The sequence below is a fragment of the Brassica napus genome, chromosome C1 (genome assembly GCF_020379485.1).
Source record: "Brassica napus cultivar Da-Ae chromosome C1, Da-Ae, whole genome shotgun sequence".
In the NCBI taxonomy this organism is placed as follows: Eukaryota; Viridiplantae; Streptophyta; class Magnoliopsida; order Brassicales; family Brassicaceae; genus Brassica; species Brassica napus.
Genome location: NC_063444.1, coordinates 4,576,048 through 4,598,536, shown reverse-complemented (window position 1 = coordinate 4,598,536; position 22,489 = coordinate 4,576,048). Strand labels below are relative to the sequence as shown.

Sequence of the window (22,489 nt, the reverse complement as noted above, 5' to 3'; positions counted from 1 at the left end):
CATTAGACAAAGAAGTACGTATTGTCGAACGAATCCTTTTGGCATAATAATATTCGCGTAGCATCTAGTCTGTTATTGGATGATTATAGTTATATAATTAGCAAGATCGTCCTAGTAGTGTATACTTCATGACATAAACATCTAAAGAGAGAGAGGGGAGATGGGGAAGGTAGAGGAGTATAAGCCGGTGATGGCGATGATTGGGCTGCAACTATGTTACGCAGGAGTGACTCTTTCTTCGAGAGCTACTTTGGTTCATGGAACAAGCCCTCGAGTTTTTATCCTCTATAGGCAAGCCTTGGCCACCATTTGCATCTTCCCATTTCTCTACTTTTCAAGGTTTCAAAACTCATATCTCTCTCCCTATTTATATATGGATCTGTAACTAGTTCTTGCTAATTCATATGTGTAATGTGTATGTATTTTTGGGATTGTAGGAGAAAATCGAAAATATCTTCTTTGGATTTAAAGAGCTTTTCGTTGATATTCATGGTCTCTCTTATAGGGTAAGTGTATATATATGTTTTGTGATTTATTTCTTAAGACCTCTAATTTGATGAATTTTGGACTCTTTTGCCTTGTTTCTTTTGCAGCATTACAATCAATCAAAATCTGTATTTTGAAGGTCTTTACTTAGCTTCATCGTCGATGGGAAGTGCCATGGGTAACATCAACCCTGCTGTCACCTTCCTAATTTCATTTCTAGTCGGGTATACATAAACTACATTTGTACATCTCTTTTTATATGTATTTTTTTTTTTGGAAAACAAGATTCATTTGTAACTATTACTGCTGATCTTTAGATATGAGAAGGTGAATATTAAGAATATCAGAGGCTTAGCGAAGATAGCAGGGACGGTCTTATGTGTACTAGGAGCGATCTCCATGACTCTGCTTCGTGGACCAAAGATTCTCAACTCAGAATCTGATTTCTCCATAGCGAAATCGTTGCTAGGAGATGTCAAGGACCAGAACATGTGGCTGATTGGTTGTTTGTTCTTGTTCTCTAGCAATCTTTGCTAGTCTTTTTGGCTTATACTTCAGGTAAACTTCAGTAAGATCATTACTTTTGTCCTTGGTAATGTTTCTTGCTTCACAAGAAAAGTTAACTTTGTTTCAACAATACCCTAGGTTCCAATCTCTGCCTACTACCCTGATCACCTCTCTTTATCTGCATGGATGTGTTTGTTCGGAACGATACAATGTGCAGCCGTCACTTTCTTCCTTGAGAAAGACCCAAACGCTTGGATTCTCCATTCTTTTTCCGAGTTTGCTACATGTCTCTACGCTGTACGTACATAGAACATTCTCCAGTTATATTTTCTTTCACTTTCAGCAATCTATTAATCATAATATTAACATAAACTGATCAGCTCTAGTTGTGAAATGCGATTGTTAGGGAGTTGTAGCGTCAGCGCTTTCTTTTACCGTCCAAGCTTGGGTTGTATACAAAAGAGGCCCTTTGTTCTCTTCAATGTTTAACCCACTCTGTACAGTCATTGTCACAATCTTGGCTTCTCTGTTCCTCCAAGAAGAGATTTTCACGGGAAGGTAAATAATAAGTTTTCCTTAATATAAGTTTACTACAGTCAATAAACATCATCATTATATTTTTTTCATCCTTTTTAGCTTAATCGGAGGATTGTGTGTGATAATGGGACTTTACATTGTACTCTGGGGTAAAGCAAAAGATGCCATGACGAATCAAGAACAGAGAGACAATAAAAACAACTCAGAAGTAAAGATTCATATCGAAGATTCTTCAAACACAACAAACTGTAATAAAGATTTAGAGAATCCCCTTCTGTCCAAACATAAATCAACTGAAGAAATCCAAAACATCAACAACTAAACTGATTCAAGAATATTTTATTTCTTCTGATTCTAGAATTATTTGAAAGAGTTTTACTCTAATAAAACGAAAAATCAAACTCCCAGTCTTTAGAACGACGCATAATTATTTTTGTCTTTCATGTTGTTTCTGACGGCGCAACATGCCATAGCATAGACAATCATGAGGACTACAATGAAGATGATGTTGACAATAGCAACTACTTTCCATGAGGTCTTGAGGTTGTCGATAAAACCGGCCTTGCATGCTTGGCAATCGTAGCAGAGCTTATTGTTATCGTTGTCCCAAGTGTTGCAATCTGGGTTCTTATATGTTCCTGATGTTTTGTTCCAAGTTGTTGGGCTTATGTAGGTGAAGTTACAGTCATTAGAGGGCTTGCAGCAACCAGACTGTAAACACAACAAAAGCAAATAAATAAAAACAATCATAATAATATCAACTAGATTTTTGATCCGCGCAACCGCGCGGATGTTTGTTTTCACTTTTCTATACATAAATTATTGTTTTTAAACATTAGTGGTATATACTTTTAACGTTAATCATATACTTAAATGTTTATATAACTATTTTAAATACAATAATTTTATAATTTACATGTTATAATTAATCAATTGTTTAAAACCGTATGTATTTTCTGTTCTTATTAAAAAGAAATACAGCTTTGAAACACGGGTCAAAATTTAGCATAGATTAAATACAAAATAATTTTCAAATATTTTTTCTCATGAATATATTAATTTGCTTAATAACTAAATGCAAATACAATAAGATAAATTATTTTAACATGATCATGACTATAAAATAGATAAAATATGATATTATTTACTTATTTTTAATTTTATAAACTATAACTTAAAATACGTTAAATTATTGTTAAAATATTTTTACACAGATTTATTAGAATTTTTAAAATATAATATATAAATATATATTATATTTAAAATGAAAATATATTATGATTAAAGTAGTTACAAAGATTTTATATTATAAGCTTTAAAGAAATACATGTTAATTTTTATACATGTATTATATAGTTTGCTAATGTTAACACATCTTACCAACGTATTAGATTTTATTTTTGAACATAAATATTTTATACTTATGAAAACAAAATATATAAAATTTATAAATTTAATACAATTTAATTATATTTAGCTCAATATAATAACTTTCTTTTAATATGATTGATTATGATTATATAATATATAAAATATTACAGAATTTTTTATTTTTCATTTTATAAACGATTACTAAATTTATTAATGTATAATAATATTTCAAACTAATTTCAAAATTAGTGAAAATATTTAAATATAATTTCAAAAATGAAGATTTTGTAAAAATCTTTTAAAACAGATTTGTTAGAATTTTAAAATAAATATATTTATATTTAAAATGAAAAGATATCAAAAGATATTATGATTAAAGTATTTTAAAGATTTTATGTATTATTAGTCTTAATAAAATACATTTAATAAGATATCTAAGTGGTGGTCCAAATTAAAAAAAAATCACACATGAAAGAAGTCATGAATTCTATTTTAATATATAAGATACTATTAAAATCAAGATTCTTATACATTCTAATAAGGGAAAGCCATTGTGATTTGTTTTAAATGTTTAGATATTCTTTTTTAACTCAATAGATTGGGAAAGGAGGACTGAAATCCACTAATTAGAATTTTAAAATATTAAGTTGAAAATCCCTAAAAGGATAAAATCTTTTTTACCCATTGATTCAGATTCTAGTCAAATTGGCCTAAAACAACTCATAACTATTACCTCAAGACTGTTAAGAGAACCAGTCAAATTCAATCAATTATTATTATTAAAAAGTTTAGATTCATTGTAACCAATGATCAATAAACACTTTGTGAATGAACCAAAAAAAATTAGAGAATAGTATAATGAGAAGATGATTCATGACGAAGAAGAAAGGATCGTCAGAGTAAAACCCTAAAAAATACAAGTTCTTTACATATCTCTGGAATGATCGAACCTTTGTAATCAGATTAGCGTTACTGAATTTTCAAAAATGGTTACCTCAAGAGAATTGAGATCCTTCTTGGAGAATGCAGAAGCATTACGATATATATCAGAGAAGATCTCCAAGCGATTACAGAACTTGTCATCGTAAAGACAGCTTCTGATGTTTTTCCAATGATGATTGTCGTTCACACGCTTCTGCAACCACTCAGAGTAGTCACCGAGTCTATACTCCTTGTAAGCCTTTCCGGGGATAGTTTCACCTGAGCCTTTATTAGTGACGAGAAAGGCGAATATGGTGAAACAAAAGACGATGACGATCAACAAGAACATCACGCAGAGGTAAAACCATAGGAGCCACGTAACTCTGCAGCAAGATCCCACGACTCCTGCGATTGCGACAACCATGAGGAAAGAGCCGAGAGCGATCATGGGTTTGTCGAGAAACCTCTCGCACTGCGTATTGCCATGAAGGCTGAGCCAGATCCCGCTGGAGAGAATGGGAATGGATAAGAGGAAGACGAAGAAGTTGAGTATGCCTACGAGGCTGTTACTGCAACGAATCATGTTGTGATGTTTGGTGATGGAGAAGAATAGATGTAATCAGCATGGAACAAAATAAGATTTATATAGTGAAAGTGAAACGCGTGGAGGAAGGTAAGAAGATTTGTCAAGAAATTTCCTTATGTGACTACACGACGAATATGCAATGTAATCCCTGTATATGGCAGGTAGAATCATCTGTAATATTTCTTAGCATTATTATCCAGCTTTAAAAAAAAAAAATCCACTGTAGACTAAAATAAAAACATTATAACCTTTAAAATCCACGGTAGATTACAATTAGTCCTGAGTTTTTCTAAATAATTACAAAGGAATGCCATTGAACAAAAACACAATAGTTTTACAGTTTCTTTAACCCATTTCCTATACCAAATAAACGTTAACCAATCTCGTCGGTACAATGGAGTGTTATACACCGTCGTTTTATAACTTGACAAAACCAGCAAACTTAAATCGACATAACCAGTTTTTTTTCGTCAGTGTATAATTGACAGAGAGAGAATGATAGCTAAGTTTTTCTAATCCGATTTTGATGATTTTGATCGGATTCCTTTCCGTTTAATCGGATTATCATGTTCCATCGCGAATTCCGTTTTTCGTCTTACCGATGTTCTCTTCTACTTTTGCATCTCTTTACAACTACTCGATCTTTAAAGGATCACGATTTTCTTTGATTATGCTTGATTGAGATTGATTATACATGGATGTAATTCTTCACTTTCGGGTCTGATGTGAATCTCGGATTTGAGTGTAAGTTTTCCCATGTTGATCAAATCGAGATGTTAGGGATCGACATGGTAATTCTTGCTTCAGAAAAGTAGATTAGGGGTCTTCGATGGCGTCTCTAAATCCAGTGACATTTAGTAAAGGAGGTGGGGTTGATGTTCACTGCTGTTTTCTGGAGCTCCAAGCAATTGAAGATTGGTGATGGTAACCGGAGAAGATGACCGGAGGGCAAAGACGTTCACCGGCGACCCACAATTGTTTTTTTGGGCAATTCATCTTCTTTCATCAGAAGTCACGTGTGAAATTTATTTTGCAATAGTACACATGTTTTGTTTGTAGAATCATCCTTGCTCACGTGTTTGAGATTTTTTGGGCTTTATGTCATCAATCTTCATGTACTAAGCTTTTGGGCCTTAAAATTTAATGAAAACAGATTGACAAAAAAAAACGGTAAGGAGATAACTTTGTATTTTCCTAAATCAAATAACATTATAATTGACCTATTTTTATGCTAGCATCGTAACTAATCTTGACAATCTAAAATATGACCACAAATCACTATAAACTGAAAATTCGTTTGAATCAAACACAAGTGAATTAAATACATAATATTCTTTCATAACTATAAAGTGATTTATGCAATACTTTATAAGGGCTGGCATTCGGGTGTCAAATCAAATTTGGTTCCAATCTATTCGGGTTTCAGAAATTAAAAATTTCGGCCCCATTCAGATACTTATAAAATTTTGTTTGGCTTCTATTAGGATTTTTGCGGGTTCGAATAATCTATTTAAATTATTTTAAAAAAATTTAAATGCATAGTATACTTTAAATTTATAAACTTAACATATAAATTGGTCTGGCTTGAATATTTGAATAGACAATCAATAAATATTTTAAGTATTTTTGGTATTTTGAGTATTTTTCAGCTATTTTATACATTTATTTTTGACTATTTGTATATATTTTCAAGTATTTTAGACAACTTTAAATATCTAAAATATTTTGGATATTTTTATATATTACATCTAAACTAATTAATATATTTATGTATATAATTCTATTTTGGATTCTGGTACTCGAAATACTTCAGTTCAGGTCAGGTTTGGTTCCGTTTCTCTAGAAACCATAATTTTATGTTCAGATATTTAACCAGTTTAGGTTCGGATTCGGAACGGATTAGATTGTTCTCCGGACTCCGTTTCTTACATAACCCTACTTTATATAATCTAGCTAAGCAATAATAATTTTCATAACCATATAATTTAAACTATTATATTAAATTATTACTTATATATTTAAATAATATATGTGTTAAATACAAAATAACTCAAATGAATTAGTTAATCTTTGAATATATGAAGACGTCTAGTATTCAAACGCATATCCAATGAAATAAATACATAATACTAAGTTATAAATATATGTAACTGTTTGAAACAATTACTTAGATTGGAACATGTTGACTGTAACATTATTTTGTTCAAAAAAATAATAAACGTTGAAAATATGTTCAATGTTAAAAATATTTACTACTAACGATGTAAAAATAAGATTTCTATGTATATAAAAGTGTAAGCAAATATCCGCGCGGTTAGCAGCAAAATATCAGCTGAATACAAAGAGATAAGACACCACGAAAAGTCCTTAGAACGAAAAAAACCGGTAAACCGGTAATCTTCTTCTATTTTTTCCCAAAAAATACAATTTTGGTTTGGGCCTTTATAATAGATGAAGTTCAATATGTTTGGCAATTTCTCTTTTGTTGGGCCGACAAATTATCAAAACAATTCTTAATTTTATTTCTATATTATTATAATTTTATCACATTTAAATATATAAAAACTACCTATTTTTTGCAACAAATTTATACGATAAATCTAATCTATCAAAACATATACCAACAAATAATATTGTTTTAAATCATATCTAAGTAGTTTTAAATAATATATTTTCGAATATAATAAAAATAAAATTTGATATTTATATACAATTTTAAAATTTAAATAACCATCTCTAGATTTAATATAATAAAAGATATAATTGAAACTCAAATATGCTGCATTTTAGTGTTATATTTGTCAAAATAAAATGATTACTTAACCCACACAGTTATAAGAAATACTCATTACGAAATAAATTCAGTAGATAAACATGAACAAACAAGTTGAAGCCGAGTGAAGCTGTTCTAATATGTTAAAACCATAAAATAGGGTCATTCTAAAATGTTTAAAAATTAAAGAAAACAACCGCGCGGACGCGCAGATCAAAATCTAGTTCTTCATTATTTCCTTAAATAGAACATACGAAATTACCTAATATGATCAAAATATATATGATAATTAATGATTTTAAATAATAAAGATTTCATAATAATTTATACTTCCTCTATCATTTTTGTTTTATATTAATATTATTAGAATGAATTAGACAATCAAATTAACCAAATACTAAAAATTTCAATTTTTCTATATATGTTATATTTTGAATTTTAAAAACAAATATAAATTAATAACTTTTAACAATCTCACTTTGAAAATTTGTGATCAGTGGTTTAAATTTTATATAAAACAAGATACAAATGTTCATAAATTATATGAGCAGAATGTCTTATTTAGTAAATATCATATTAAATATATATATATATATATACAAATATCATTTAAATAAAATTATATGTTATATAAATGCATAAATTTAAAATTTTCATTGAACAAATACTAAGATTTTAATATTTTAGTTTCAAAATTTCATTGAATTTGTAAAAATGATTATAAATTAATAAAAATAATAAAAGTTCCATATTGATTTTTTTCAATGTTTAGATGTTTTTGTTATAAAAATAAAAATGATAGTAAAACCATGTGAATATGAAATATTTATTTAATAAATAGTCATATTAAAAAATATATACTATACATCGATGTTCATATCATTTAAATTTAATTATTAACAATATAAAATATAAAAATGATTATTTGAATCTATTTATCATAAAATGATTGTAAATAATAATGATTATTTTGATCTATATGTCTGCACCAATTTAGTTAAATATGTAATAGTTCCTGATCTCTCACGAATTTAATATAAGCAAAAAAACACAAATCTCTTATATATTAAAAGAGAAACATTTTTTTAAGTTGTAACATTTAGTTAAATGCTTCGGTGTTAGCTTCATAGCCTTCCTTACAAATTTTATTTGAAAATTCTTATGTTAATAGAAATATTACAATACAACCATTGAATGGACCGTTCACTACTATAAAATTATAATGTTTTTAATTAATTCTCAAGACTGATAAATGCAATCGTATGTTAAAAAGGAAAATTTGACATATCTTATGTACATGTTGTTTACGTAAATGAGCTTGAATCAATTGCTTATGTTATTCCATAAAAGATTGAATATTTTTTATATGGTAAGTATATATTTCGTTTAATAAATAGTGATTTTCTAGACATAATGACAACTATTTCATGTCTAATTCTTATAAAAAAAAGGCGGGGGCGATGGTTAATTCTCACACAATCAAATTTATATATCATTTTCTATTTTCGGCAAAAATATTATTAATGGAATGGGTCAAGTTAATTAAAGCCAAAATTTAAAAGTGTGGACTTTAAAAATAAAAACTTATCAACAACTATGGTTCATATATTATTTATCAACCTTATATTCATGCACAAGTGTTATATACGATTTTAGACTTCATAAAATTATAGTTATTGCATAACATTAAAATTTTGTATGAGTAAATATTATAGTAAAAATTCACTCCGCGCACTTGAGCGGATTATCAACTAGTTTAATGTAATGCAGATGTTGTTTCTATTTCAAAATGTTTTGAGTAATACCATTAAGTAATGATCCTTAATTATCACGCGGTTTCTCAGCTAGTGATTTAAAGTTTTCAAATTTTAAAATCTGATTAGTTAATTATCTTGCTTAATAGCAATATAACAATGAAATTACATTGTTGAGAGGTCAAAAAATTATTGATTAAAATATCATTTCATTTAAATTATAAATACTTTTGATTTGTTTTAAATGTATATTTTGCTAAGTATGCATAATAGAGTAATGATAATTTTTAGCCATATTTTCTTCTACATATACAGAACATTATTAAAAAGGAAAGAGATGATACAGATACACACACAAGCTAATTTGATGAAAACGTGTTTTTGTATATAGGTAATAAAAAAATAAGTAACCACCATTATAGGCATCTTTTTTTTTTTTTTTAACGGAATTTTATTTATAACAAGAGAAGATACAAGGTAGGATGCTTTTGTGAAATACAAGGCCAGCAAGAAAACAATTTCTTCTGGAGACTAGGCCTTAAAGAGGGAAACAAAACACACACAACACCAGAACGACATTGAAACAAAAGCTTAAGATTACACAGAAACAGATTTGATGAAACAAACTAGCACTTTGGACAAACGATGAAAACAAACCGGGAAAGGTAGGATTAGATTGAGCGTAACCACTAAGTCGACTATATTGAGGAAGCCCAAACACAGAGCTCATTATATTGCTCCAAACTTTCAAAGGAGCCACGAGCATAACCGCTTGGAACTAACCATGGGAGACGAGGTGAGACGACACTGATTTGACCAAACGAACTCCCAACGACTTGAAGAGTAAAGAGCCGAGGCTCCAAATCCAAAGAACTGAGCCGGTAATGTCTTCGCAAAGACAGAGATAGAACGAGCTTCACTGCAACGGAACCTGAACCGTTGCATGCAAATTCTTGGATAAGCATTCCAACCAACCCCAGAAGCTTCACCACCAAATACATATCAAATTACCACAGAAAGATCAACAAAGGTTTGAGCTTGAGCCCAAATAAGATCGGCTGTAACCAAGAAACCAGCATCAACGTCACCAGATAAACTGATAACATCCAAGAATCAGAAGGATCACTGCATGCAAGCACCCAAACGCCCAAAACCAAGCCAAACACCTTGAGATCTAACCGATCAAATCAGAATCTGAAACTGAGAATCTAAGCTTTAACCAAAAACTACCCAAACTAAAGAAATAAGAAATCAAAGAGACAACCGGACCGACGCCGTGGCTGTCGGAGCCCACCTGCGTCGGCCGGAAAGACAAAGCTCAAATGAAGAAGTCTAGAGAGAAGAGAGAGCAAATCTAGAACCACCATTAGGCCATCAATTTAAGTTTTTACAATATTCAAAACTCAACAATATCTTGGGAAAGAAATCAACAATATTAAAATCAAATAACTAGTGACATGCATTCTCTGTTGTTATCGTTTCTTTTACACCATGTCGGATTTTGTTATAGGTCAAGGGTGAAATACGTTACGTGTTTATGGAAGTTACTACCAAAATTCTAAAAAACCAGTTGTTGTAGATAATTTTTTTTTGTCAGCAAAACTTAGAAGTGGAGATGCAGGGAATCGAACCCTGTGCCTCTCGCATGCAAAGCGAGTGCTCTACCATATGAGCTACATCCCCTGACAAGTTTTTTGTGAAGCATTTAAAAGGATTTCATAAGTCGTATCAACATTTTGGTCGAAAAAAACATCCGTGAAGGTGAAGGAAAAGATAGTAAGAACAATAACATTAAAAAGTGTAAGAATATGATAACAATTATGACTAAGAGCGAAAAGAATATGGTACCAAATATGGATAAAACTTGAAATATACAGAGTAAAAGAAAACATGCTGCACCCATCCAAAATAGCATATATATGGATTACAACAACAACGTTCGTCATCCATGCTACCATGTAACATATCCATAGATATACTCAAATTCCAAATAATCAGTGTTCAACATAAAGAATAATTCAAGTAGCTTAGTATAAAAGCACATCAGTTAGCAGTTTTGTTAGGAGTCTGGTCACTACAGTTAAATTTTTTATTTTTTCTAAACACCTTTTTATTTTTAGAACACCTGTCACTACAGTTAAATTAGACTATCGTCTTTCTAAACAATCTTTGATAATTAAACTCGTTTTCTACCTTCGTGATTTTTCACCATATATTAACAAAAGACTAATCTTTACTTAATTTTAGAGCCAAGATCAATGAACCTAAAAATTAAGTAAAAGCACGGATAGGTTTTTATCAACCAAACAAACCGAACTAGCTTTCTCAATAACAGGAAACGGAACCTCCATGTCATAACATGTGTGTAGACATCAAAATTTTCATTTGGCCGAGGTCTAAGCATTGACCGATTTTAGGTTAATTTTGCTGCATTGTGATCAAAGCTGATAAGCATAATCCATAACACAATGACTATAGGGTAAAATAAAGTGTTTCTATATGTTACTATTCTCCGCTTTATCAAATTCTATGTTTGTGTTAAAACATATATAAACGAGCATTAATACCCAATCATTTCTACATTTGTATTTTCATTAGTAATGATATAATTTGGTCTCTCCACCACGTTACCTCTCGATTAATCATAAAATTCACAATTCAACAATTGCTCATCTACATTCTTTTTGTTGGGATCAAATACCTCTACATTTTATATCCTTAAGTTTTTAGAAACAAAGACTCGGTACAAAATGTCTTGTGTGGCCGCTTGCCGACGTCCCACGGTCTCTAAATGGTAAGATATTTTATTATTGTTATTTTGATAAAATTGTTTGCAATATCTTATAACTTGTCTATATGTTTTGGCCTACAAACACAACCAACTAATTAAATAAACATATCATTCATAAACAATGTACTTGTTTTTCACTTGATGACCCACAAAAAGAATACAAAGATTTGTTCGAAGAAAATCAAGTTCTTGAAATACATTTATATATACATATATGAACATGTTAAATCTAGAAAACCTTAGACCTTTAGTTCAAAAAAAAGAAAAGAAAACCTACAGACCAAAAAGACATGACTCAAATATTACCGTCAATATTTTAAAAACTTCAACACCCTTCCTTCCACTTCCTATTCTTTGCTACCTCCAAAATACACAAAACGATGAATTGGTTTATTGTCCTCGTTAGTGTCGGTGGAGAAGATAACGTCGCATGAGTACTTCACAGGTGGACCGTAAGATTACGACTCAAAAATTAAATTCCTCATCGGATCCAACAGTTACCGTACAGCTTAGGTCTTCTTCTTTATAAAAATAAAAGTCTGATTGACCCCACCCACTACTAAAAGCCCACTTTCTCTGCTGTCACAATCTTCCAGCTAACTATTTTCCTATTTTAAGTTATTTATTTTATTTCCCCCAGATTATATCACTGATTATATATACCGTAGATCCCGTAACCAACATTTTTGGCAGGTAATTATTTGCTAAGAACAAATATAGTAATTAATATAACTGTCATGAAAAGAACTGGAATTTTATTATATCGCAGGAATTTAAATAAAGCAAAATTTTATACCCGTACGAAGAAGGTAATACTGATAAGAAGAGAAGATGTGTTATTGAAGGAGAAGGATGGTGTGTTTACAATCGATCGAAACGATCGTTTATATAGAAGAGAAATTCACTGTGCAAATAGTGCAGCGGGCCCCACATCTTTTACATTTTTCAACGTTTGCGGCTAATCTTTCATAACACTCCCCCTTGGGGACCGGTGTCACTATCCACTCTCGCTTAACGTCTATGTTGCCTCGTTAAAAACCTTTCTAGGAAAACCCAATGGGAAAAACCATAGTAAGGTAAAAAGAGTACAACTACGTAAGCTTCCCCTCGAATGAGCAGTCATAGATCCTTCTGATGACGCATTCCAATGTTACGAACATGTTTTCTGAATACCGAAGTCGGAAGTGATTTTGTGAAGAGGTCAGCTGCATTGTCGCATGATTGGACATATCTTATTTCAATCTCTTTCTTCTTCACGAGCTCTTGAGTGTATGAGAAGAACTTCGGATGAATATGCTTCGTTCTATCGCTTTTGATATATCCGTTCTTTGTTTGAGCAACACATGCTGCATTATCTTCATATAAAATAGTTGGTTCTATATTTTCGTCAATTTCACTGCTTGAACAGATGTGTCGGCTTATTGATCTTAGCCATACACATTCTCTACTTGCTTCATGGAGTGCAATGATCTCAGCATGATTTGAAGAAGTAGCCACGAGCGTTTGTTTCTGAGAACGCCAAGATATAGCAGTGCCTCCGATCGTAAAAACGTATCCTGTTTGCGATCGGGCTTTGTGTGGATCTGAAAGATATCCTGCATCTGCAAAACCAACCATTTGACCTTTTGAACTTTTAGGATAAAACAAGCCTAAATCAATGGTCCCTTGGAGGTAACGAAAAACATGTTTAATCCCATTCCAATGTCTTCGAGTTGGAGATGAGCTGAATCTTGCCAAAAGATTCACAGCAAATGATATATCAGGCCGTGTACAATTTGCAAGGTACATCAGCGCTCCAATTGCACTTAGATATGGTACTTCCGGACCAAGTATCTCTTCTTTCTCCTCAGGTGGTCGAAATGGATCACTTTCAATATTAAGTGACCTAACGACCATCGGGGTGCTAAGAGGAGTTGATTTATCCATGTTAAATCGTTTCAACACTCTTTTAGTGTATGTGGATTGATGCACAAATATACCATTTTGTGAATGTTCTATTTGTAGGCCAAGACAATACTGTGTCTGTCCTAGATCTTTCATCTCAAATTCTCCTTTGAGATAGTCTGATGCCTTTTGTATTTCCTTTTGAGTTCCGATAATGTTAAGATCATCAACATATACCGCGATTATTACAAATCCGGATATTGTTTTCTTGATGAAAACACATGGGCATATAGGATCATTCACATATCCTTCTTTTGTTAAATGATCACTGAGACGATTATACCACATACGTCCAGATTGCTTTAACCCATATAATGATCTTTGCAATTTTATTGCACATAACTCTTTAGGTTTGGAACTTAATGCTTCTGGCATTTTAAATCCATCAGGAACTTTCATGTAGATATCAATATCTAATGATCCATATAGATAAGCTGTAACAACATCCATGAGACGCATCTCTAGATTTTTATCAGCTGCTAGACTCATCAGGAATCTAAATGTGATGGCATCCATAACTGGAGAATACGTTTCTTCATAATCGATTCCAGGTCTTTGAGAAAAACCTTGAGCCACTAGACGAGCTTTGTATCTCGTAATCTCATTTTTCTCATTTCGCTTTCGAACGAAAACCCATTTGTACCCAACTGGTCTCACATCTGCAGGTGTGAGCACAATAGATCCAAATACTTTTCGTTTATTAAGCGAATCAAGTTCAGCTTGTATTGCATTTTTCCATTGTTCCCAATCATGTCTCTTTTGACATTCATAGACAGATTTTGGTTCTGGATCATCGATTTCTTCATTTATTTCACTTGACACAATATATGAGAAAGCATCATCAAGGTCATTTTGTTCATTTCTATTCCATATCCTTTTATTATGGATGTAATTAATAGAAATCTCATGATTATCTTTCGATTCATGATGCTCTGATTGATGATGCTCTGATTCATCAGAATCCTTATCATTTATTTCTTCCAAAATATTTTCTGCTATTTTGGGTGCATCATATATTTCAGCTTTCTTCTGTTTCCTAGGATTCTTATCCTTAGAACCAACAGGTCTACCACGCTTCAGGCGTGTTTTTGGCTCTCGTGTGTCATCCTCCTTTTCTTGTTCATTTGGCATTTTGATACGAGCAGGAGCATTTGCAGCTGGTATATGAGATTTAGTTACCGTCTTGGTATCTACAAATGCATCAGGTAGCTGGTTAGCTATACTCTGTAAATGCATAATTCGTCGAACTTCTAGTTCTGACTCTTTAGTAGGAGGATCAAGATATAAAATGATGGTACACTCCATTTTATATCACTTCCAACATTTTTGTTTTCTCCCCCTAGAACTGGGAATACATTTTCGTCAAAATGACAATCAGCAAAACGTGCTGTAAGACGTCACCAGTCTGTGGTTCTAGGTATCTTATAATTGATGGGGAATCAAAACCAACATATTTCCAATCTTCTTTGTGGTCCCATCTTTGTACGTTGTGGTGGTGCTACAGGCACATATACCGCACAACCAAAGATTCTAAAGTGGGAAATGTTTGGTTCTCGACCAAACGCTAACTGTAGTGGGGAATACTTATGGTATGCACTCGGTCTGATCCGAATGAGTGCTTCTGCATGCAAAATGGCATGTCCCCATACAGAGGTTGGAAGTTTTGATCTCATGATCAATGGTCTTGCAATCAATTGCAGACGCTTAATTAAAGATTCAGCCAAACCATTTTGCGTATGAACATGAGCAACCGAATGTTCAACTTCAATTCCCATTACCATACAATAGTCATTGAATGCTTGGGATGTGAATTCACCAGCGTTGTCTAGTCTAACTCTTTTAATAGTATAATCAGGAAACTGTGTTCGCAGTTTGATTATCTGAGTTAGAAATCTCGCAAATGCCACATTTCGAGATGATAATAGACAAACGTGTGACCATCTACTGGATGCGTCAATTAATACCATAAAATAGTGGAATGGTCCACAAGGTGGGTGTATAGGTCCACATATATCGCCTTGAATTCTTTCAAGGAACTTTGGTGATTCTTTATCGATTTTGGTTGGCGATGGCCTTACGATCAATTTTCCTAGAGAACATGCAACACATGTCATTTTATTCCCTTGAGAAATCTCCTGGATTTTCAGTGGATGACCATGTGAACTTTCTATGATTTTACGCATCATTGTAGTGCCTGGATGGCCAAGGCGATCATGCCATAATGTGAACTCTTCTGGGTTCTGTTTTACTAAAAGATTTGATTCGATCTCATCGATATAAGTATGATGTAGTCCCGAAGGAAGTTCTGGAAACTTTTCTAATATGTGTTTTCTGCCACATTTCTCAGAAGTTACATACATGTATTTCTTTCCATCCTCAGTTGCAGACTGAGTATCATATCCGTGAAGATATATGTCTTTAAAACTCAACAAATTCCTTTTAGAACTTGGAGAATATAGAGCATTATTTATGGAAAATTTTGTTCCATTCGGTAAAGTAAAGTTTGCTTTACCAGTTCCTTCAATCACGTCTGCAGGACCTGATATTGTATTGACGACAATTCTTGTCGGTTTTATATTAGAGAAATATCTCTTTTGTCTCAGAATAGTGTGCGTTGTTCCACTATCTGGTATGCATATTTCACGAATCCGTTTCTTGGATTTTGCTCCATTAGCATTATGATCCATTTCTGAAATTGTCATAAATATAAAAGAAACATAAAATTCATTCATATAAAGAAAAAAAACACAATAATTATACAATAAGATGACGTTAAAAACATCATTATTTGTTTAAAACATGAAATATAATAATTATACATGGTAATACTGAAAACTATTCAATACTCTTATCATAGGCATTTCGATTCTCTTCAGGAGTAATCTAGTCCAGCTCATTAGCGAAGTCGGAGGATTCAAGGTATGAGGTCCCTTCAACATTTTCCGTGAGGTTCACCTCTTTAGCCTTTCCTTTCGTGGACTCTTGATATAACTTACAGAGATGTGAAGGAGTACGACAGGTACGGGACCAATGTCCTTTACAACCACATCTGTAACACACTGTCTCACGCTTCTGGGTGGTATCCTCTTGAGTTTCTTTACCCTTGGAAACTTGCCCGGGGCTAACCCACTTATTAGATCCCCTCCATTTGGGATTGTAAGTTTTTCCACGTTTGTTGTTGAAACGGCGGCCATGACCTCGATTGGTATGGTTTCGTCTTTCCGAATTTTCTATCGCCGTAGCATTCACTTCAGGGAATGCTTTGGCTCCCGTAGGCCGGGAATTGTGGTTTTGATTAAGAGCTCATTGTTCTTTTCAGCTGACATGAGCGCAACCATCAATTCAGAAAATCTCGTGTACCCGCATTTTCTGTAAATTTCGGGTAAGAAGTGAAGCTGTTTGTGGAAAGTGATGTATGTTTTATTCATCATTTCTGCCTCAGAGACAGGATTACCACAATACTTCAGGAGTGCAACTATCCGCAGGACAGCGGAATTGTAATCCTCAACCTTTTGAAAATCTTGGAATCTCAGATTTTTCCACTCTTCTAGAGCGTGAGGAAGGTTGATTTGTCTCTGGTTATCGAACCTTTCTTCTAAAGTTTGCCACAGTTCAGCTGGGTCCTCGACGTTTGCATAGTCGTGCGTTAGACTTTCATTTAAATGCTTCTTCAGGAAGATTATCGCTTCGGCTATATGTTCGGGTGGTGATTTGTTACCGATTACAATTGTTTCGGTTATCTTTTTCATCACCAGATATGGTTTCACGTTTGTGACCCACCCGACGTAATTTTCGCCAGTTATTTTCAGGGCCGGGAACTGGAGTTTCTCGATGTTTGCCATTTGTAATTCTAAAACACAAAATAATAATTTATTAGAACTTCATAATTAAAAACCGTTTACATTAATCATACAAGCAATTACAAGGAGAAGCGATGTAAAGAAAATTAAACCGATATTCATCTTAAATTCACTCGGAGTAAATTCTCCAACAAATAAACCATAAATAGAAACACAAATAAAAATGGCACATAAAAACAAAAGTGTGCGAATCATCTTTCTTGAAATGAAAAATCGGAGGAGAGCGATTTGAAATTTTTGAGAGAAGATGAAATGTTTTGGATGATGAAATGGAGTGAAAATGAGTTGTATTTATAGGTGAAAAATACTGTTCATAACCGTTGGAGAAAGGGAAAATTTTTGAAAAAATTTCTTTGTGACCGTTGGGGTTAAATCGAGTGCACCAAAAATTAGTCTGAAAATATCGTATTAAACGGTCAATCAAATCTATAAAATTTCATAAAAGTAAAAAAATTATGACAATAAAATATTTATGTTATGACAACAAATCATGCGACGGCTCAGCCGATCAATGCAGAGTAATAAATAAATTATACGGCGGCTCGGCCGACCAATTAATAACAAACAGAATATAAGGCGGCTCGGCCGACCAATAAATAATAAACAGGATATAAGGCGGCTTGGCCGACCAATAAATAATAAACAGAATTTAAGGCGGCTCGGCCGACCATTAATAAATTAAATTATTAGTAAATAATATAGGCGGTATTCCGGCCATTATAACATAATATAAATAATAGTAGAGGCGGTATACCGACCATTATAACAGGGTATAAATGATACAAATAAATTTTACCGAATCGCAGAGTGATCGTGCTGATAACGTGTTATGAAAAGAACTGGAATTTTATTATATCGCAGGAATTTAAATAAAGCAAAATTTTATACCCGTACGAAGAAGATAATACTGATAAGAAGAGATGATGTGTTATTGAAGGAGAAGGATGGTGTGTTTACAATCGACCGAAACGAACGTTTATATAGAAGAGAAATTCACTGTGCAAATAGTGCAGCAGGCCCTACATCTTTTATATTTTTCAACGTTTGCTGCTAATCTTTGATAACAATAACAAATTTATTCGCTGTCTTTTTAGTTTTTGACTGTCGTAATAGAAAACAATATATAATGTTGGGAGTAATTACCTAGAATGAGTAATTAAGAAATCATCATAATAATAATAATGTTGGGTATATTAAAAAAAAAATTAATTCGTACAAAAAAAAATTCACCGTTAATGTACAAGCTTGGCTTTAGTATTGTATCCGTAATAAGAAAGATACCATCTAACGAACTTTCTTAACCCGGTTTCCAAATCGGTTGTCGGTTTATACCCGAATTCCTTTCGGGCGGAGCTAATATTCGCGTGCGTAAACGGAACGTCGCCGTTTCCTGGCATCTCCACGAAGTTCCTCTTCGCCTTCACCTTGAGATGCTTCTCCAATATATCCACCAGAATCGGAACCGTAACCGGTGACGTGTTCCCTAGGTTGAATATCCGGTACGGTGCGGATCCGCGTTTCTTCCCACCCGACCCGGTGCTCTTACCCGACGAATCGAGAGATCCTAAACAGCCTTTGACTATATCGTCGATGTAAGTGAAATCACGCGCCAAATCGACCCGGTTTTTCCCCCGGTAGATCGTGATCGGTTTACCTTGAAGAATATTCCTCGTGAAGGAGAAGTAAGCCATGTCCGGTCGACCCCATGGACCGTAAACCGTGAAGAATCTTAAACCGGTGATGGCAAGACCGTAAATATGGTTATAAGTGTGGGTGATTTCCTCTCCTGCTTTCTTCGTCGCCGCGTAGAGACTCGCCGGTTGATCAGTTCGATCCGATTCGGAGAAAGGCACTTTCTCGTTGAGTCCGTACACCGAGCTCGAGGAAGCCCAGACGATCGCCGGCTGAGGATTCGCCGATTTGCAGGTCTCGAGGAGGTTGACTAGTCCGGCGATGTTGCTGTGAACATACGACTGAGGATTCTCCAGCGCGTATCGAACCCCGGCCTGAGCGGCGAGGTGCATCACGTGAGTGAAGGCGACGACGTCGAAGAGCTTGGCCAATAGCTTCGCGTCGTTGAGATCTCCTTCGACGACGAAGATCCCTCGGGAAGATAATAGAGACCTCCTCGCGCGTTTGAGCGAAGGATCGTAGTAGTTGTTGAAGTTATCGAGCCCGACGACGCCGTCTCCTCGCTTCCTCAGGGCTAGTGACACGTGGCTGCCGACGAATCCGGTGGCGCCGGTGACGAGGACGGAGATTCCGCCGGAGCGGTGGATCTGAGCGGAGGTTCGGACTTGTTTCTCCCACTGGATGCCGCCCCACGAGGCGGTGAGGTAGCGGCTGCCGGAGTCGACGAAGCTCTGGAAGCTCAGGTAGGAGGCGGTGAGGGCGATGAGGAAGAGAGCCCAGAGGAACATGGTGCTCGTGGAGGCGAAGCAGCGGTGGAGCTGACGGTTTGAACGGTCGATTTTGAATTTACCCGGAGTTGACGGAAACAGCTCATCTTCGATAGAAGGCATGGTTAACGGCGTTTTGACGGAAGATTTATCGAATTGAAAAAACGAAAAAGATTTTAAAATTTTAAAAGAGAGAAGACAGATGCAGATTTTTGTTTTTTTGGTTATTTTCCAAAAGCATCTGCTAAGGAGGAGAGGAAGAGACGGAGGAGTATATATACAGATGACTCAGGGGACAAGGAGCCGCGTTAATTCTGATTTACAGATTGGCATTTTCTTTTTTAACTCGTTATTATTTGTTTACAGAAGAAAAAAACGATATCGCTAATAGTTTTTTTATTAAATGATCTGGATTAGTGTTTAAATCTAGTGAGGATCTACCGTAATCTCTATTTTTCACCAATTTACCGCGATTTACGGAGGAGTCTTAAAATACAGCAAGGTAGATGAAGTAATAGCAACCGCAACGGAGGTCCGTCACGGGTCCGTGGCCCAAATCCTTAGCATTTTTACAATAAAAAAAATGTGAATTGGACTTAGCTTTAGACGGATCGGTATGGATCAGCCCGTAAATAAGGCTTCGAAGGATCAAGTCCTTACTGCACGTGGCGTCTGATGGTTGGCCCGGCGATATGTTGTGTTGGGTTATGTCGAGAAAAAAAAACATTCGCGACCGAAGGTTAGAAAAAAAAATCAGAGCTCTCGAGGAAAGGCGATTTCTCTCCATCTTCGATTTCTCTCCATCGTCGATCTTCCATCGTCAAAGGTAAATAAACTAATTATGTGGTAGATTTAAGGATATGTTAGCTTCCATGTTGTTCTCGTCTCCCTCTATGCTTCGTATTTCCTTTGAATCGATTTGGGGATTTTCTCCATTTAGGGTTTCAAAAATTTCTGGGTTTTGAAATTGTTATCAAATCGTTTTCAAATCGTTTTCAATTGGGGATCTTTTGGTTTGTAGTTAGGGTTTCAATCGATTTAGTTAGCTGAAAAACTCATCAGTTGTTTTTGGTTTCAATTTGGTTTTCGTTTTCGGTTTCAATCGATGTAGTTAGGGTTTCAATTCGTTTTTGGTTTCAAAACGTATCTGTATGGTTTCCTGTGGCTTATATTTTTCTGGTTTCAAAACATATTTGTACGGTTTTCTGTTAGCTTAATGTGTAGCTAGTAAACTGTTTAGTTGATCATATATCTAAGTTAATGTGTTCTTAAACTCCCTAGTGAATGTGTTCTTAACATAGTTTCTGGTTTTTTGTGCAGGCCAACGAACATGGGACAAGACTATAGCTACACGCAGCCTTCATCAGAGGAGTTCGACATCAACTCTTTACTTGAAGCAGAAGCTGCTCTCTACGGGGATGAAGCTCAGAGTAGCTACATAATTGCAGAGGCGGATCAGTACCCACCAGAACCTGAGGCTGATGAAGGAATACCGAGGACATGCTATTGCGGTAGTGAGGTTGTTGTTGAAACCTCGTACACTCGTAAAGATCCAGGAAGGAGGTACTTCTCCTGCAACAACGTTGACGATGGAGACTCCCACATCTGGAAATGGTGGGATGTGGCGATTCAAGAAGAGCTTCGTGAAACGCAGACACAACTTAGGATGGTGAAGGATCAATTCTTTGAGAGTGACCAGAAGGTGGCTAAGCTTGACAAGATCGTGGGTGTGTTAACTAAGAAGACATCAGTGATTAACTATGGTTTGGCAAAGGGAGTTAGTGTACTGGTGTTGGTGATACTGGTCATCGTTATGGGCTGGTAAGTTTCATACCTTATTTAGATAATTAATTTGATTTAAAATTTGAAAATTTAACTGTTTTATCTTATGTCATTCAAGGAAGAGCTTCGGAGGTTTTAAACATCAGTGTCCGAACTCGAGAAGGGGTTGGCAGGTAACTTGTTTCACGCTTACTTACTAGTTTCAGTAATAAAAAAAAAACTTATCTCTTCATGCTTTAATTGTTTTTAATGCTAGATTTGATAGAATCGTACTTGTTAGGTTTAAGTGTAGCTAGTGTAGAACTTATTAGTATGATTAGAGTGGTGGTAAATGCTTGTTTGCTTTCTATCTGCCTAACAACTCCGAAACTAAATGCGAACGTACTTTCTATTGGTTACTTAAGGGTTTGTGTTGCTATTAGAGTAACAGAAACCTATAATCTAAACATGAATACCACAACTGGCTTTGTTAATCTAATGTATAGTCAATCTTCAGTTGATCTTGAGTCACCCGAACCAGCTTGGTTCGGGTCCCAAGGTCCTGATGAGTTTGTTTTCCACCCTGGTGTCGAGTCTTCTTTCCAACCTGCTGTCCAATCTGCTGTGCAGCCTATTGTCGAGTCTGCTAACAAAGAGAGGAGGAAATAGTCTCCTAATGAGGATAAAATCCTCATTGGTGCTTGGCTTAACACCAGCAAAGACCCCGTTGTCAGTTGTGACCAGAAAGCTGAACGTTTATGGAAGAGAATTGTTGACTACTACAACGCAAGCCCTCAAC

At 34.4% G+C, this 22,489-nt stretch overlaps 4 protein-coding genes and 1 non-coding gene across 5 annotated transcripts; 2 read left to right on the top strand and 3 right to left on the bottom strand.

Annotated features, from left to right (window-relative positions):
* The first annotated feature begins 160 nt into the window (after window positions 1–160).
* On the top strand, window positions 161–1,852 carry LOC106374246 (WAT1-related protein At4g30420-like). The gene is made up of 7 exons (XM_048746144.1): window positions 161–339; window positions 438–506; window positions 594–710; window positions 804–991; window positions 1,211–1,290; window positions 1,400–1,551; window positions 1,630–1,852. The coding sequence occupies exons 1-7, from the start codon at window positions 161–163 to the stop codon at window positions 1,850–1,852; spliced, it is 1,008 nt and encodes a 335-aa protein (XP_048602101.1).
* Window positions 1,760–4,555, bottom strand: LOC106372851 (tetraspanin-9-like). The gene is made up of 2 exons (XM_013813119.3): window positions 3,896–4,555; window positions 1,760–2,241 (listed from the first exon to the last, which is right to left on the bottom strand). Exons 1-2 carry the CDS (start codon window positions 4,403–4,405, stop codon window positions 1,942–1,944), a joined length of 810 nt encoding a protein of 269 aa, XP_013668573.2. The 5' UTR covers window positions 4,406–4,555; the 3' UTR covers window positions 1,760–1,941.
* Window positions 4,556–10,545: 5,990 nt separating this feature from the next.
* TRNAA-UGC lies at window positions 10,546–10,618 on the bottom strand. Its single transcript has one exon. It is a non-coding gene; the product is annotated as a tRNA-Ala (tRNA).
* An 8,082-nt stretch (window positions 10,619–18,700) lies between these two features.
* LOC106375449 (UDP-glucuronate 4-epimerase 1) lies at window positions 18,701–20,351 on the bottom strand. Its single transcript, XM_013815360.3, has one exon. The coding sequence runs from the start codon at window positions 20,050–20,052 to the stop codon at window positions 18,763–18,765; it is 1,290 nt and encodes a 429-aa protein (XP_013670814.2). The 5' UTR covers window positions 20,053–20,351; the 3' UTR covers window positions 18,701–18,762.
* A 792-nt stretch (window positions 20,352–21,143) lies between these two features.
* Window positions 21,144–21,973, top strand: LOC125580889 (uncharacterized protein At4g04775-like). The gene is made up of 3 exons (XM_048746143.1): window positions 21,144–21,750; window positions 21,830–21,884; window positions 21,968–21,973. The coding sequence occupies exons 1-3, from the start codon at window positions 21,260–21,262 to the stop codon at window positions 21,971–21,973; spliced, it is 552 nt and encodes a 183-aa protein (XP_048602100.1). The 5' UTR covers window positions 21,144–21,259.
* Window positions 21,974–22,489: the final 516 nt, after the last annotated feature.

What these genes read in the sequence shown, in the direction of transcription:
- LOC106375449 (XM_013815360.3), bottom strand. Translation starts at nt 20,052, where the DNA reads ATGCCTTCTATCGAAGATGAGCTGTTTCCGTCAACTCCGGGTAAATTC.
- LOC125580889 (XM_048746143.1), top strand. Translation starts at nt 21,260, where the DNA reads ATGGGACAAGACTATAGCTACACGCAGCCTTCATCAGAGGAGTTCGAC. An exon ending in CTGGTCATCGTTATGGGCTG is followed by an intron (nt 21,751 to 21,829) that starts GTAAGTTTCATA and finishes ATGTCATTCAAG; the next exon opens with GAAGAGCTTCGGAGGTTTTA.
- LOC106372851 (XM_013813119.3), bottom strand. Translation starts at nt 4,405, where the DNA reads ATGATTCGTTGCAGTAACAGCCTCGTAGGCATACTCAACTTCTTCGTC. An exon ending in AGGATCTCAATTCTCTTGAG is followed by an intron (nt 2,242 to 3,895) that starts GTAACCATTTTT and finishes TTGTGTTTACAG; the next exon opens with TCTGGTTGCTGCAAGCCCTC.
- LOC106374246 (XM_048746144.1), top strand. Translation starts at nt 161, where the DNA reads ATGGGGAAGGTAGAGGAGTATAAGCCGGTGATGGCGATGATTGGGCTG. An exon ending in CCATTTCTCTACTTTTCAAG is followed by an intron (nt 340 to 437) that starts GTTTCAAAACTC and finishes TTGGGATTGTAG; the next exon opens with GAGAAAATCGAAAATATCTT. An exon ending in GAACATGTGGCTGATTGGTT is followed by an intron (nt 992 to 1,210) that starts GTTTGTTCTTGT and finishes TACAATGTGCAG; the next exon opens with CCGTCACTTTCTTCCTTGAG.